At 42.7% G+C, this 11658-nt stretch overlaps 1 protein-coding gene across 1 annotated transcript; it reads right to left on the reverse strand.

Annotated features, from left to right (window-relative positions):
• Positions 1-260: 260 nt before the first annotated feature.
• LOC147897952 (nudix hydrolase 20, chloroplastic-like) lies at positions 261-8824 on the reverse strand. Its single transcript, XM_087380897.1, has 9 exons — positions 8391-8824; positions 7962-8026; positions 7564-7828; positions 4354-4434; positions 2641-2769; positions 1687-1766; positions 1387-1502; positions 1135-1255; positions 261-926 (listed from the first exon to the last, which is right to left on the reverse strand). Exons 1-9 carry the CDS (start codon positions 8688-8690, stop codon positions 857-859), a joined length of 1227 nt encoding a protein of 408 aa, XP_087237023.1. The 5' UTR covers positions 8691-8824; the 3' UTR covers positions 261-856.
• Positions 8825-11658: the final 2834 nt, after the last annotated feature.

Raw genomic sequence — 11658 nt, forward strand, 5'->3', positions numbered from 1 at the left:
CTCATAGAGTGCCAACACCTTATAAAACGATGTATTAGAAATGGCCATTTAGATTCCCTAAGGTATCAAAATTTGGTTTAGGGACATGAACATTGTGTAACTAAAATCTATTCAACATGGGATAATCTAAAGCACATGCAATAGGCTAATAAAATAGCAAAGCAACAAGGCAGCCAAATTCGGAAAAGACACCCACTTTTTTTTTTTTTTTTAAAGATTAAACACACACACACACACACAGTTTTAATAATGAGAAGAGTCACAGATGAGAGATTATCTCTGGTAGATTACAGATTTGGACGCATTTCTATCAGCTATAAGTTCAAATATCAAATACCATTGGCATGACAAAAAGATTATATGTATTTTCACAGGAAAATACTGGCCGCTTCTGTAATTTCACAGTAGACCTGAGCATCCACGACCGACATGGCAACAGCCTTCAAAAACAGCTGCTTCATATATACAGGATACTTCAGACGTACACACTCTCTCCACAACATATTTTCAGTCTGATGTACAAGACTGCAATCAACTCGAGTGCCTAGGCCTGCCTTAATCATGCATTCATTCACTGATAGCATGCACTGTGCAATGATGAAAACCAGCCAGGGTTCCACATTCAGATAGGTGGAACTCAAGTCGCCTGCAAGATAAATTCTTTTACAGACTGGTGAGATATCAACCTTTCAGGGTATACCATTTGGGCCGAACAATTCCATACCGTCTCACCAAGGCAATGATACTTGCCGCACCCCAGTTATGTAAAATATTAGTTATATTCTGCTGGCGAACACATTATCATCTGTCTTCAGCCCTTGAGAAGGATTCGATAGAGGATAGGGGTGATGTACAATCAGATGCAATCACCCTTCCGTAAGCTTTGTAGCAGTTCAAGGTAGCCAGTTTGATCAGAGCTGATATACCTGTCATATACATAGTAACAAGTGTTAAGAAGTCGATAAAAAATGCAAGTAATGCTAAGCAGACACATTCAGATCTTTTGCTTCAGTGAAGCCTGGAAATCCTGAGGGTTTTGTAGATATACTTCAGAGTTCCTTTCCTATCTTCAGCCCATTCTACTGTTTTGACTTCACATGATGCAATGTCTAAAGTGGGGTCAAAGGTGCACACCCATGGCGAATGAGAAAATCAATGATAACAAGTGCACAGTCTGGCTTGTAAAGTCTTGTTGTCTGAAGAATCCTTGCAACTTTGGCAACAGGTACCAGAGTGAAGCTGTCAACTTCACCATCTGTCATAACCAAATTTACATATTCTTAAAAGATGATTAAAATGTGTTTGTGTTCTCGACTGATGATTCAATATATACAAACGTCATCTACTAAAGGCATACCCAGTTTAGAGAGATACATAAGTTCATACCTTTGTTTACTGGCTGAAAATCACGTGGAAGTTCCAGATCATAGCAAAACAATATAAATCTATCAAATCGATCGCCTTCAATGCATTCATAGCTAACGGCTCCCACTGCTTTAGCCCTACATTACAAACAATATTGATACATAGATGGTGAGAACTTAAAATAAGAACATGCCTAAAGATTTCGAGGCAGATCTTGCACTAATGACATTCAACATAAAAACCTTAGGCATCCACATAGTTGGTCAGTACGAATTGAACCACTTGCATACATCCTTCACATCTAGAGTACAGGGCATGCACCTCTCTGAAATGGACCTTGGAATGCTTGCCTCTTCATCACATTCCTTGATTACATTCTCTTTGCAACTCAGCCCCTCAGGCTGCAAAGACAATTTGCAATAAAGCCTCATAATGATGTGTCAATGTAGACCATACAGGACTAGAAAGTACAAGAAGGAAATCAAAAGGCAATCAAGGAATAGTTATTTGGTACTGTCTAAGCAGAAAAACATATAGGAGGTGATTATGGGTAGAAAGACAGACACACTAATGCTAATTGGAGACTCAGTAAATGTAACTGCTATTCCACAGCTGAATCTACAACATCCTCCCTGAAGTCTGACAGAAGCCAATACGATGTCCCCTCCCTGGCCTCAACACTTGCATATTTCCTCTCCATTTCCCTCCATTTCTTGCCCCAAAATCTCTGTTTTCACCGGCACGTCTCTCGTGTTTCCCTGAACTTTTTCACCCACAGGCCTGTCCTCAATTGATTACCCTCTTCCATGCCTAATCCTCTGCCCTATCATCCTTTTCCTTAATTCTTCCTAGTCCCCATGAACAATGCACTGTAGAACTGGAGCTGCCCCCTTAGACCCCACAAACTGTTTCAAATACTTTACGTACTTGTTATTCCTCTCTCTTTGCCACCCTCCTAACCTTACATTTCTCTCTTCTACCTTTTTTTCTCACCCTCCCCTCGTGTTATTTCTCCTGCTAGTTTAAGGCATCCTATTTCATTTTTCAGCCGTACATCATAGTACCCTCAACTGTCATATCACTTATCTTCTTTAATAACAGTGGTGGGCGTATAAAATATATTCAAGCTAATTAAGGGCGAGCCAAACAATCCCCACAAAGTAGGGGGTTGGATCAGAATTAGGACTTTAATTGTATCGCATTAGAAGCGTGGTAATTTTAATGATCCAGTAACAAATTGAATAGAAGGAAAACCAGCACAACCGGTGTACTAACCTGTCCACCAGCCACCAAATGGTCAAACATGCCTGGAAAGGTCGGTTTTGTCACACTGCGTCTTGCAACCCATAAGTACTTTTCCCCAGTGGCCATGGTGACAAATCCATTCATGTGTATTGCATAAGCCTAAACATCATATCAAAGTATTTGATGAGCAATCTCAGGTATACTTGTAAATAATCTGAATGCAGAGCATCTTAATTACAACTACTAAGGCTTCAGAAACAATCATTATATATACAAAAGCCTGAAAAGCTTGATATCATAGCCTAAAGCAAATTCAGGATATGCTTGCAAACAGATGTATGGGATCAAATACATTCACATACTCTAAAACCCTTCTTGAAATGAAAATGAATGTGTCAGAAAGAATGCCCAACCTAATATGCAGAAACCTAATTCTACTCTAAACCTCTGAGACCAAAAACAGACAAAAGAAAGGTCAATTTCCTCTAAGTCAGTCTGCAGTTCCCACTATGCACTAACCAATTCATGGACAGAATGAGCAAGAAGAGTTGTGAGGAGACAATCCATTCCATCACTCTTCATGCTCTGACCCACTTTGACGGGCAGCTTGACAATATGGGACCAGGGGTAACAGTCTTATGTCGCATGATGTATCTTGTGATACCACACTTGCGGCGCTTGCTTGTGCCCATATAAGTGCTTTCTTAAGCCTGCACACCTTGTGCTCGTGCTTTGACCACAAATCCTTGGGGTTGCTGCACATAGACCTCCTCCTTGAGATCCCCATTCAAAAAGGTGCCAATACATAAGTATCTGTGTATAGTCAATTAGTATGAATTGAGGGAGAGGGAGGGACGTGTGTGGGGGCGCCAGGGACGGGGGTGTGTGGAGATGGAAAGGGCGGGGGGGGGGGAGAACAGGGTGAGGAATCTAACATTCCCGCATTGCAGTGCCAACAAGAAATCAGATAATCCTTGATGAACGCATGTGATGGTAGCGGTACACTAGTGTGAGAGGCCCCTCTAAGCAAGGTAACGCCAACTCGTAGACCCCATGAGCAAGATTCACATGCAGGTCATGTGAGATTAAGCACACTAACTCTTTAATGTCATACACAGCAGGCATCATGAGATCATGAACCCAAGACGGCCTATACAAAATTCAGTTGGGAATCACAAACGGTTTGACGAAATTGTAACACGCAGAATGTCTACCATAAATGCACACTTCAGATGACAATCACGTCCTGATTGGCAAACTGTAGCATATTCAAAACTATGAGACAAGAACATTGCGTACTGAGCATTGTCAAGCAGAGGCACTAATCCCGCTCAGCAGGTAGCTGAACCTAGCTCATTTTGTGGAGACCTGCGGGGTTTTCTCCAAAGGTCAGTAAAAAAAAAGGCTTTGCTCATGTTAAAAGCAACGTGTTCCACATGTCAAACAATATACTTACAGGGATTCATAAAAGAGTTTGAGCTAGTCTTTTTTTTTCTTTTTCTTTTTTTGAGCTACAGTCTTAACGTATTCTAACTAGCGTCCCCAAAAGCTCCCTTAGACCCCAAGGGAAAAGGCATAGTCTTAGACAGGAATGCTACAGTCCCCAACGACTTGTGAACTAAAACAAGAGACTGGATCAATAGTGTACAATAAAATGAATTTATAAAAAATTGCGATGTTTATCCAAATTTAAAAGTTCCTTGCAGCTTGATGTATCTAGACAATGTCCATGACCTTTATTACCTTGATGCCAAAATATGGAACTGCAGCTCTCTCCAAGGAAAAAAGAGATCTTGTCCCGAAAGCTTCCACGACTGGGTAAAACTGTCACAAAGGGAGAGAAAGCAGGTAACATTCTTCTCAGTGTACAATCTCAAACGACACAAAATTCTACGAGCAGACACAAGGTAAAAATGAGGAATACACACACACACACACACATATATATTAAAACGAGATTTACGAACTTAGCCTTATGGAATCAAGCGCTAAAGTGGTTCTTCCCGAAGCTCACTAAGGTCAGTGGAAATCAAACTACAAAAACTCGATGAAAGCGTGTCGGTCAGAGAGCAACGAGAAAGGAACTGAGGTGCGACGGGAGCGCGGGGAGACGATCGCGTACGTAAGGACGTGCCGTGCCACCTGCAGTTGGCACAATGTCTAGCGTAAAAAATGTCAACTGAGCAACGCAAAGACATACGCGACCACATTCGTTTGCAAAAAAATATTCCACGGCAAAAATGCGCGAAGACGCCTACGTCAGTTCACGCCTGAAGCTTTGAACGAAGGATCGTTCCATGAGTTTGCACTCTTCCCTATCTACTCCTGCTATCTAGTTTTCTAGCTGCCCTTTTTCACTATAGCTAAGGCTGGTTTCACACCACCCGGGCAAACAAGGAAGACGAAAATGGAGAGGACGTGAGCTCCCGGGCATGGTGGTTCACACGAGCTGTTGGACAAACTTACGTTACAGTTACACCTTTTTTTTTTTTTTAAAGGATAAAGCTAGACTTGTATTGCATCACCGGGAAAAAACTCCCAAACATAATCCCCTTACAAAAAAAAGGCCACACCAAGACACCAAGAGATCAACACCCGTGGCCCCATCTAAATTTAGCACCTAGACTCATCTCCACACGGGATGATATTGACACCAGTAAAAAACCCACCGTGTCCTTCAAGGACTGAGCAACCAGTGAATCACTTTTGAACAAAATACTCGAAAAATCTAGCAATGTATTTTTACAATAAAGCACCATCGTTGATTCTGCACATTGAATGCAACAAAAGGTGATTGGCTTAGTGGTGGAAGCAATCTTGTATGAGAGGTGTGTCAAGGGTTCAAATCCCAATCAGCGTAATCCCTCCTCAATTTTTGCTCACCCATATTTTTCAATTGCCCGTGTCCGAGCCCACCACATCCTACTAAGAACCTACCCACCATTTTTCATCCATGTCCGTCCGGGTGGTGTGAACCAGCCCTAAGCCAAACGTGATATAGAAGGTCCAAGAGGCAGGCAGGCAACTAGCGGTAGTCGAAAGCTTGCCCTACCGACTCATGGTGCCACCAATCACCTACTGATTGGCCTTCTCCCTATCGAGGGAAGGGGTAAGGGTGATTGCGATAGGCTCCCAGTGATCATGGTAGATCATGATGGATTCTAGAAATTCTGTCGAATTACCCAACCACCTACACGGCAATGATCTTGACAAACACCGTATTTCTCAATTGTGAAAGCAGACCCTTTGGAGTAACGTGGAGATGCTTGGCGTAAGCGAGTGGTCGCATTTGCACCAAGTGGAAAGAGGCTCAAAGAAAAGCTAAGTTTAGCACTACCACCTTGCAGTATTAGCATTGCCTACTTAGAGATAGTGCTATAGTGAAGGACCTAAACTCTTTTGTGAATATCCAAGTGAAAATTTATTAAGTTGTGTTTCAAATTACCATTTATGGTGATCATCCTATACAATTTGCCTTTTAATATCCCACTGACCTTTAACAAATCATATAGACGCACTTGATTACCAATATAAATTAGGAGGCCATACCCACACGCACGTGTACACTTATTTAATCTTCTTTAATAGAACCAAAATTTATTGTTCTTTAATGGAATAAATGTATTCCATTAAAGAAAAGAAATCTAAAAAGAAATCTCAGGATTGGAGGTAGCTTAAGTAGTAGGGTGTTTGCATACCCAAGTACCTATTGTCATTCACATTTTGCTCAAAGAGACTAAGCCTCAAGCGATTGTGCCCCTCATATTGGACCATGGATACGTGAGTGGTTGGATGCATGAAAAAAGAAGAGTAATTTACCTTAACATGCCTTAGAAAGGTGCATCAAACTATTCCTAATTAAGAAAATTATGGAATTCTTTTACATTTATATCAAAGGATTCTTTTAAATTTATAAAGTTCTTCTCTAGAGCCTTGGTAATTGTACTAGGCTCTAAGGCTTAGATAATAGCAAAGATCTTGCCATGAATACCTCCTCCATGTATGCTCCTCTCAATATAATCTAATCTAAGATAACGGTAACACATGCTAAGCATTATATCCTTAAGAGTGAGAAAAATGACTTTCGCCACTAATTACACTGCTAGACTACTTCCACTCCACCTAATAAATCACTCAATGTTTTACTATATTTTCATTATTTAAGCATTCTTGTATATTTTTGTCACCCAATTAAAAAGCATGTGTGTCTCTTCAATCACAAAAACATTCATTCTCTCATTTAAGGGACTTTGTCTAATAAGAAAAGTTTAATTCAACTTAGGGACATACCAAATCTCCAACGTACCTCTTCAATCACAAAAACATTCATTCTCTCATTTAAGGGACTTTGGCTAATAAGAAAAGTTTAATTCAACTTAGGGACATACCAAATCTCGTGAAATTCAGAGGATCACATGGTCTAAAACAAGGTCGAGGATAACATGGTCATAGACTTCGCGTAATCCATGATATTCAATCTCAGATAGATTTTTTTCTCTCATATTCCCCTTTTTGGATGATGCCATTTTCAAGATCCTACCATTGGGTGAAGCCATTTTCAAAATGAAAGATAACCTTTTCCTCAAAGGCCCCATTTAGTCTACCATTTTTCACCATAGATAAATAGCGAAGTAAGTCACAATTCGTGACAATGATGAGTCATCACTACCAAATAAAGACTCTTTCATATTTCTCAATCTTCCATCCTGGTGAATTCAAAGAAAGTCACCATTCGGCTAGCTATCGCTAGGCGATTTTGTATAGAACCAAGATTTCCTCCTTTGATCAAAGCTGGTCAATGACGCAGCTTCAGTGTTAGACTGGACTCACGAGACCGACTCTAACAGATTGTTGGATCTATGCCTGCACTTAATGGAATGCATTGTTGGATCTAAGCCAGCACTTAAGAATGCAGATGGTTGGATCTAAGCCGGCACTTGGTGATTCACATACCTCGTTTCGCCATCCCGGTATCACGCCTTTTTCGTTCAAAGTCTTGAGAGCTTTGTTTACAGCCTTTGTCCGGTCTTCCCTCGTTTTGAGACCGTAGTGCAGAGTCACAAATCTCTCCAATGCTTGCGTCGGCCGTTTGAAACCGTTAACCGCGAGCTGCTGATTAGGTTTGCGACCGTTGCTTGCTGGTGTATGCAGCTGATGCTCCGTATCTACTCCAACAGTTGTGAATACTTCCGGAAAGCACATCAAATACTGCAAAAAACTGCCAATCAACATGATTGATCAATGTCCTGCGCTATATATACAGTCAGTAACACATAGAGTAAACGACGACAGACACAGCTCAGGGCTTCAAAGTGGAAGTAATGAGTAATGAGCGGCAATAAACGTCTTACTTCGGGTGGATGTACCCAACTTTAATATTGTCTATAACAAAAGGAATGAACTTCGTTCGTTCTTCCTGCAAGACAAACCGGTGGTTTAACTTACTCGCCGCACACCATCCGAATACACGAAATATGCCTCAAACCAAATCAACCTTCACATGGGCAAGCTTCCAATTGGCTTCCAATTGGCTTCCAATTGGAACAGTGTCTAGCAACAAACACAGATTGACCTGCCCATAAAATGCAGGGGGCGCGTAACATCCTCTTGCTTGCGGCTTTCAGCAAACAACTACAACGGGATTCGACTTACTAAACCACACGAATCTAAGCTACTGAGTAGAAGTTGCAGGAATGCGGGAAAACGTGCATGGAAGGTGTCGATCCACTATTATTGCTGCGGAGTTTGAAGCAAGACATGGCTAGGTTGGCGACACCTACACTTCCACTATTAACGAACTTGACGTGATCCATGTAGATCTCGAGGCCAGGTGGGTATCGAGTTTCCTCCTTGGAGATTTGGAATGCTTCCTTGAGACTGAGAAGACCCGCAGCGCCGGAGGGCTGGATGAGGAGGTTGGAGGCGGGGTTGGAGGGGGACTTGACGCCAGCACTAGTGGGGCTGAAAGAAAGAGTGGCATGGAAGCGATAACCGGTGGAAGAGGAGGAGGAGGAGGAGGAAGTGACGAGGGAGGCGGAGGCCAAGCGGAGGAAAGAGGGAGGGGGGGCGAGGGAGGCCATGGGAGGAGAGGAAAGGAGAAGAAGCGAGGGAGCGGGGGTGAGGAGGAGAGGCGGGAGTAGGACGCAGGGGATAGAGAGCTCGAGGGTGGTAAACTTTGATGCAGGGCCGTAGTTATTTCAAGGAGGAGAGCAGATACGGGTGGTGGTAATGGAAGGCTTCAATTATTGTTTTGATATTTAATGGAGGCAAGGCGAGGCAAGGCAAGGGGGGAGGGCAGGAGGGGCAATGAAGAAGAGGAGAAGTGTGGGGAGTGCATGGGCTCGAAACGCGAGACGAGCCTGTGTGGTTTCTTTGCTGGTGCTTTTGCTTACGCCACCCAACACTGCTCAGCCTCTCAATTCTCGAGAGAGTCCGGACCCCTCCCCTGGGCCAGCACCGCCCTCGCTTGATTGCCTTAGACTCACGCGACACAGCATGCCTCGCGCACCCTTACTGATTGACGCCTCGGGGTCTGGGAAGGTCGGAGAGTGATACTCGACGTTCAAAACTTTAATGGAGGGTGGAACGGGAAATTTCAAATGTTTCGAGCATTTCTCCTAACCACTTTAGCCAAGTGGTTAATCTTCTTCTTCTTCTTCTTCTTCTTGCGCTCGAGAGTTAGGACAACCCAAATCTCATCCCCCCATGGATGTTGTTGGCGTCGAGGAGCCTAGCACAAGGAGGAGAACCCAAATCTCGAGAGTTGGGACAACCCAAATCGCATCCCCCCATGGATGATGGTGTTGGGGAGCCTAGCACAAGTAGGAGTCGCAATCCCCATGGAAGCTGTCGATGCCCAATAGCCTACAAGCTCCCAACTGCATCAGATGCCACCGGGCTGCTGGCCTGTCTCAAAGGAGAAGCTATTTACAAAACACAGTCCAAATCAACAAAGAATTAGCAACACACAGAGCATTGAAGGCCTCTGACAAGGAAGCTCAACCGGTTCAATCCAATCCAATGGTGGAATGCTAGGATGAAATCCGAAAAATCACTGAAGCTATTGCATATAGAAGTTGCAAGTAGGCGTTGCAAGTTGCATGTTGCATGTACGAGTTGCATGTAGAACTCGCATCTAGAACATGCATGTAGGAATCGCATGTAGGACTTGCATGTAGGACTTGCATGTAGAACTCGCATGTAGGAATTGCATGTAGAATTCGCATGTAGGAGTTGCATGTGGAAATCATATGTAGAACTTGCATGTAGAACATGCAAGTTGGATTTCTAAGAGGGATTATTTCTAGCCTTATGCAAGTACAAGCAAAGCTTTGCCGCTACTCTACACACACATTCTGTACTACCTAAGTCCATGTTGGCATAGAGACAACATACTCCCGGATCCATTTAATTACCCATCCTCGGGTTATGGCTTATTGCGAGCATGTAGCTGGATTGCCATGCCTTTAGTCCAGTGGTTGTGGAACTTGTGTCGTGCCAGTTGATCCTGTTGTAAAGCCTTGGTACCATACAACTTTTGCTTAGTAGTCACGAAGCTTATTTCCTCTTAAGGAGGGGTAGACGGCTGTGAATTTTAGAGGGGATCTCATTGCTGAGGGTGCGGACTCTGCCATCAAATCATCTTGGGAAGAGGTTTGGCGGGGGTCTCGTTATTGAGGCTAGCATTTCTTGCTATCTTACATACATGTTAGGTGCGATTGCACCCCTATCATTGAGCTTGTAGATAAGTTTGTATGCAAGTCTGACATTTTTGCATTTAGGAGATGACTGTGATGTTTGGCAGGGGTCTCGTTGCTGAGGCTGCAGACTCTTTTGCCAATTCATCTTGAGTTTTGGCATAGCTTCTTGTCCTACTTGTGAATTCATTGCATGCTTTGAGAGTATGGAATGAAAGTGTGTGATACTATTATTGATGCAATCTATTATGTGCCTATGCAAAATCGTGTGAATGCATGTGATGTGTCAATTAGGTAGGGACTAACTATATGCTTATTTGTGGGATTTAATACGGAAACTAAGACTCAATCATCCCTAATACAAAATTGATTAGGTCTTCCTAAATGTGCAAAAGTGTGCATATGCTAGCTAGTGTGCATGTTACAATCTAGTGCAAAAAAATGTGCATATGCTAGTGAGTGCACGTGTAACAATCTAGTGCAAACTATTGAAGGCTTGGGGTTCCCAAAACTTCGTTTTTGTCGGGGATGGCTTGCGTATTGAAGTAGTAGCGCTTCAATCAACTCCCGTTTATTGTTATGTTGAATTGGACTCCATCCAATGTTTCTAGCAACACAGCTCCGATGGGATTCATCCTTCTTACTCAATAGGGTCCTTGACCTAGATACTTCAGTTTCCCCTTGTGTACTTTGGCATTGTATACCAGGACCAAGTCACCTTCCTTGACATCTTTAGCTTTAAGATTTCTATCAAACATGCCTTTCTTCTACGTTTTTCTATTGTCATGGCATGGTAGGCGACTAGTCTTGTCTCTATATGCTTCTCCAACTGATAAAGTCTTTTTTTCAAGGATTCATGGTCTCCCATGCATTCCTGTACTGCTATGCATAGACTTGGTATTACAAATTCTAGTGGGACCACTACTTCAAGGGCCAAGGCCGTACACCAATTGAAAAGGTGTGTTCCCTGCACTGACCTTGAGTGTGGTTTTATATGCCCATAAGGCTACATTCAGTTTCTCTGCCCAATCAAAACACTATGGTTCTACTACCTTGGTGAGGATAATGCATAATATTTTGTTGGTGGATTCAGCCTGTCCATTCCCTTGGGGGTAGCAGGGTGTGCTTTTTCTATGGATTACCATAAAACCAGACGAGTTCTTGGATTACCTCATTGACAAAATTATGCCTCTATCCGATACAATTTCAATGGGGCATTCGAATCGGGTGATCACATTTTTGTATAAGAATCTTGTTGTGCTTCTGGCATCTACATTTATGACTGCTTTAGCTTCAACCCATTTTGTAAAGTAATCAGTGGGGTCACAATGATGTAGTGTGCCTGTGTTCT

The sequence above is a fragment of the Dipteris shenzhenensis genome, chromosome 10 (genome assembly GCF_047967505.1).
Source record: "Dipteris shenzhenensis isolate YYH24624 ecotype China chromosome 10, Dip_SZ_1.0, whole genome shotgun sequence".
Lineage (NCBI taxonomy): Eukaryota > Viridiplantae > Streptophyta > Polypodiopsida > Gleicheniales > Dipteridaceae > Dipteris > Dipteris shenzhenensis.

What these genes read in the sequence shown, in the direction of transcription:
- LOC147897952 (XM_087380897.1), bottom strand. Translation starts at nt 8,690, where the DNA reads ATGGCCTCCCTCGCCCCCCCTCCCTCTTTCCTCCGCTTGGCCTCCGCC. An exon ending in GTTGGGTACATCCACCCGAA is followed by an intron (nt 7,829 to 7,961) that starts GTAAGACGTTTA and finishes GTTGATTGGCAG; the next exon opens with TTTTTTGCAGTATTTGATGT. An exon ending in TTTTCAGCCAGTAAACAAAG is followed by an intron (nt 1,256 to 1,386) that starts GTATGAACTTAT and finishes TGGTTATGACAG; the next exon opens with ATGGTGAAGTTGACAGCTTC.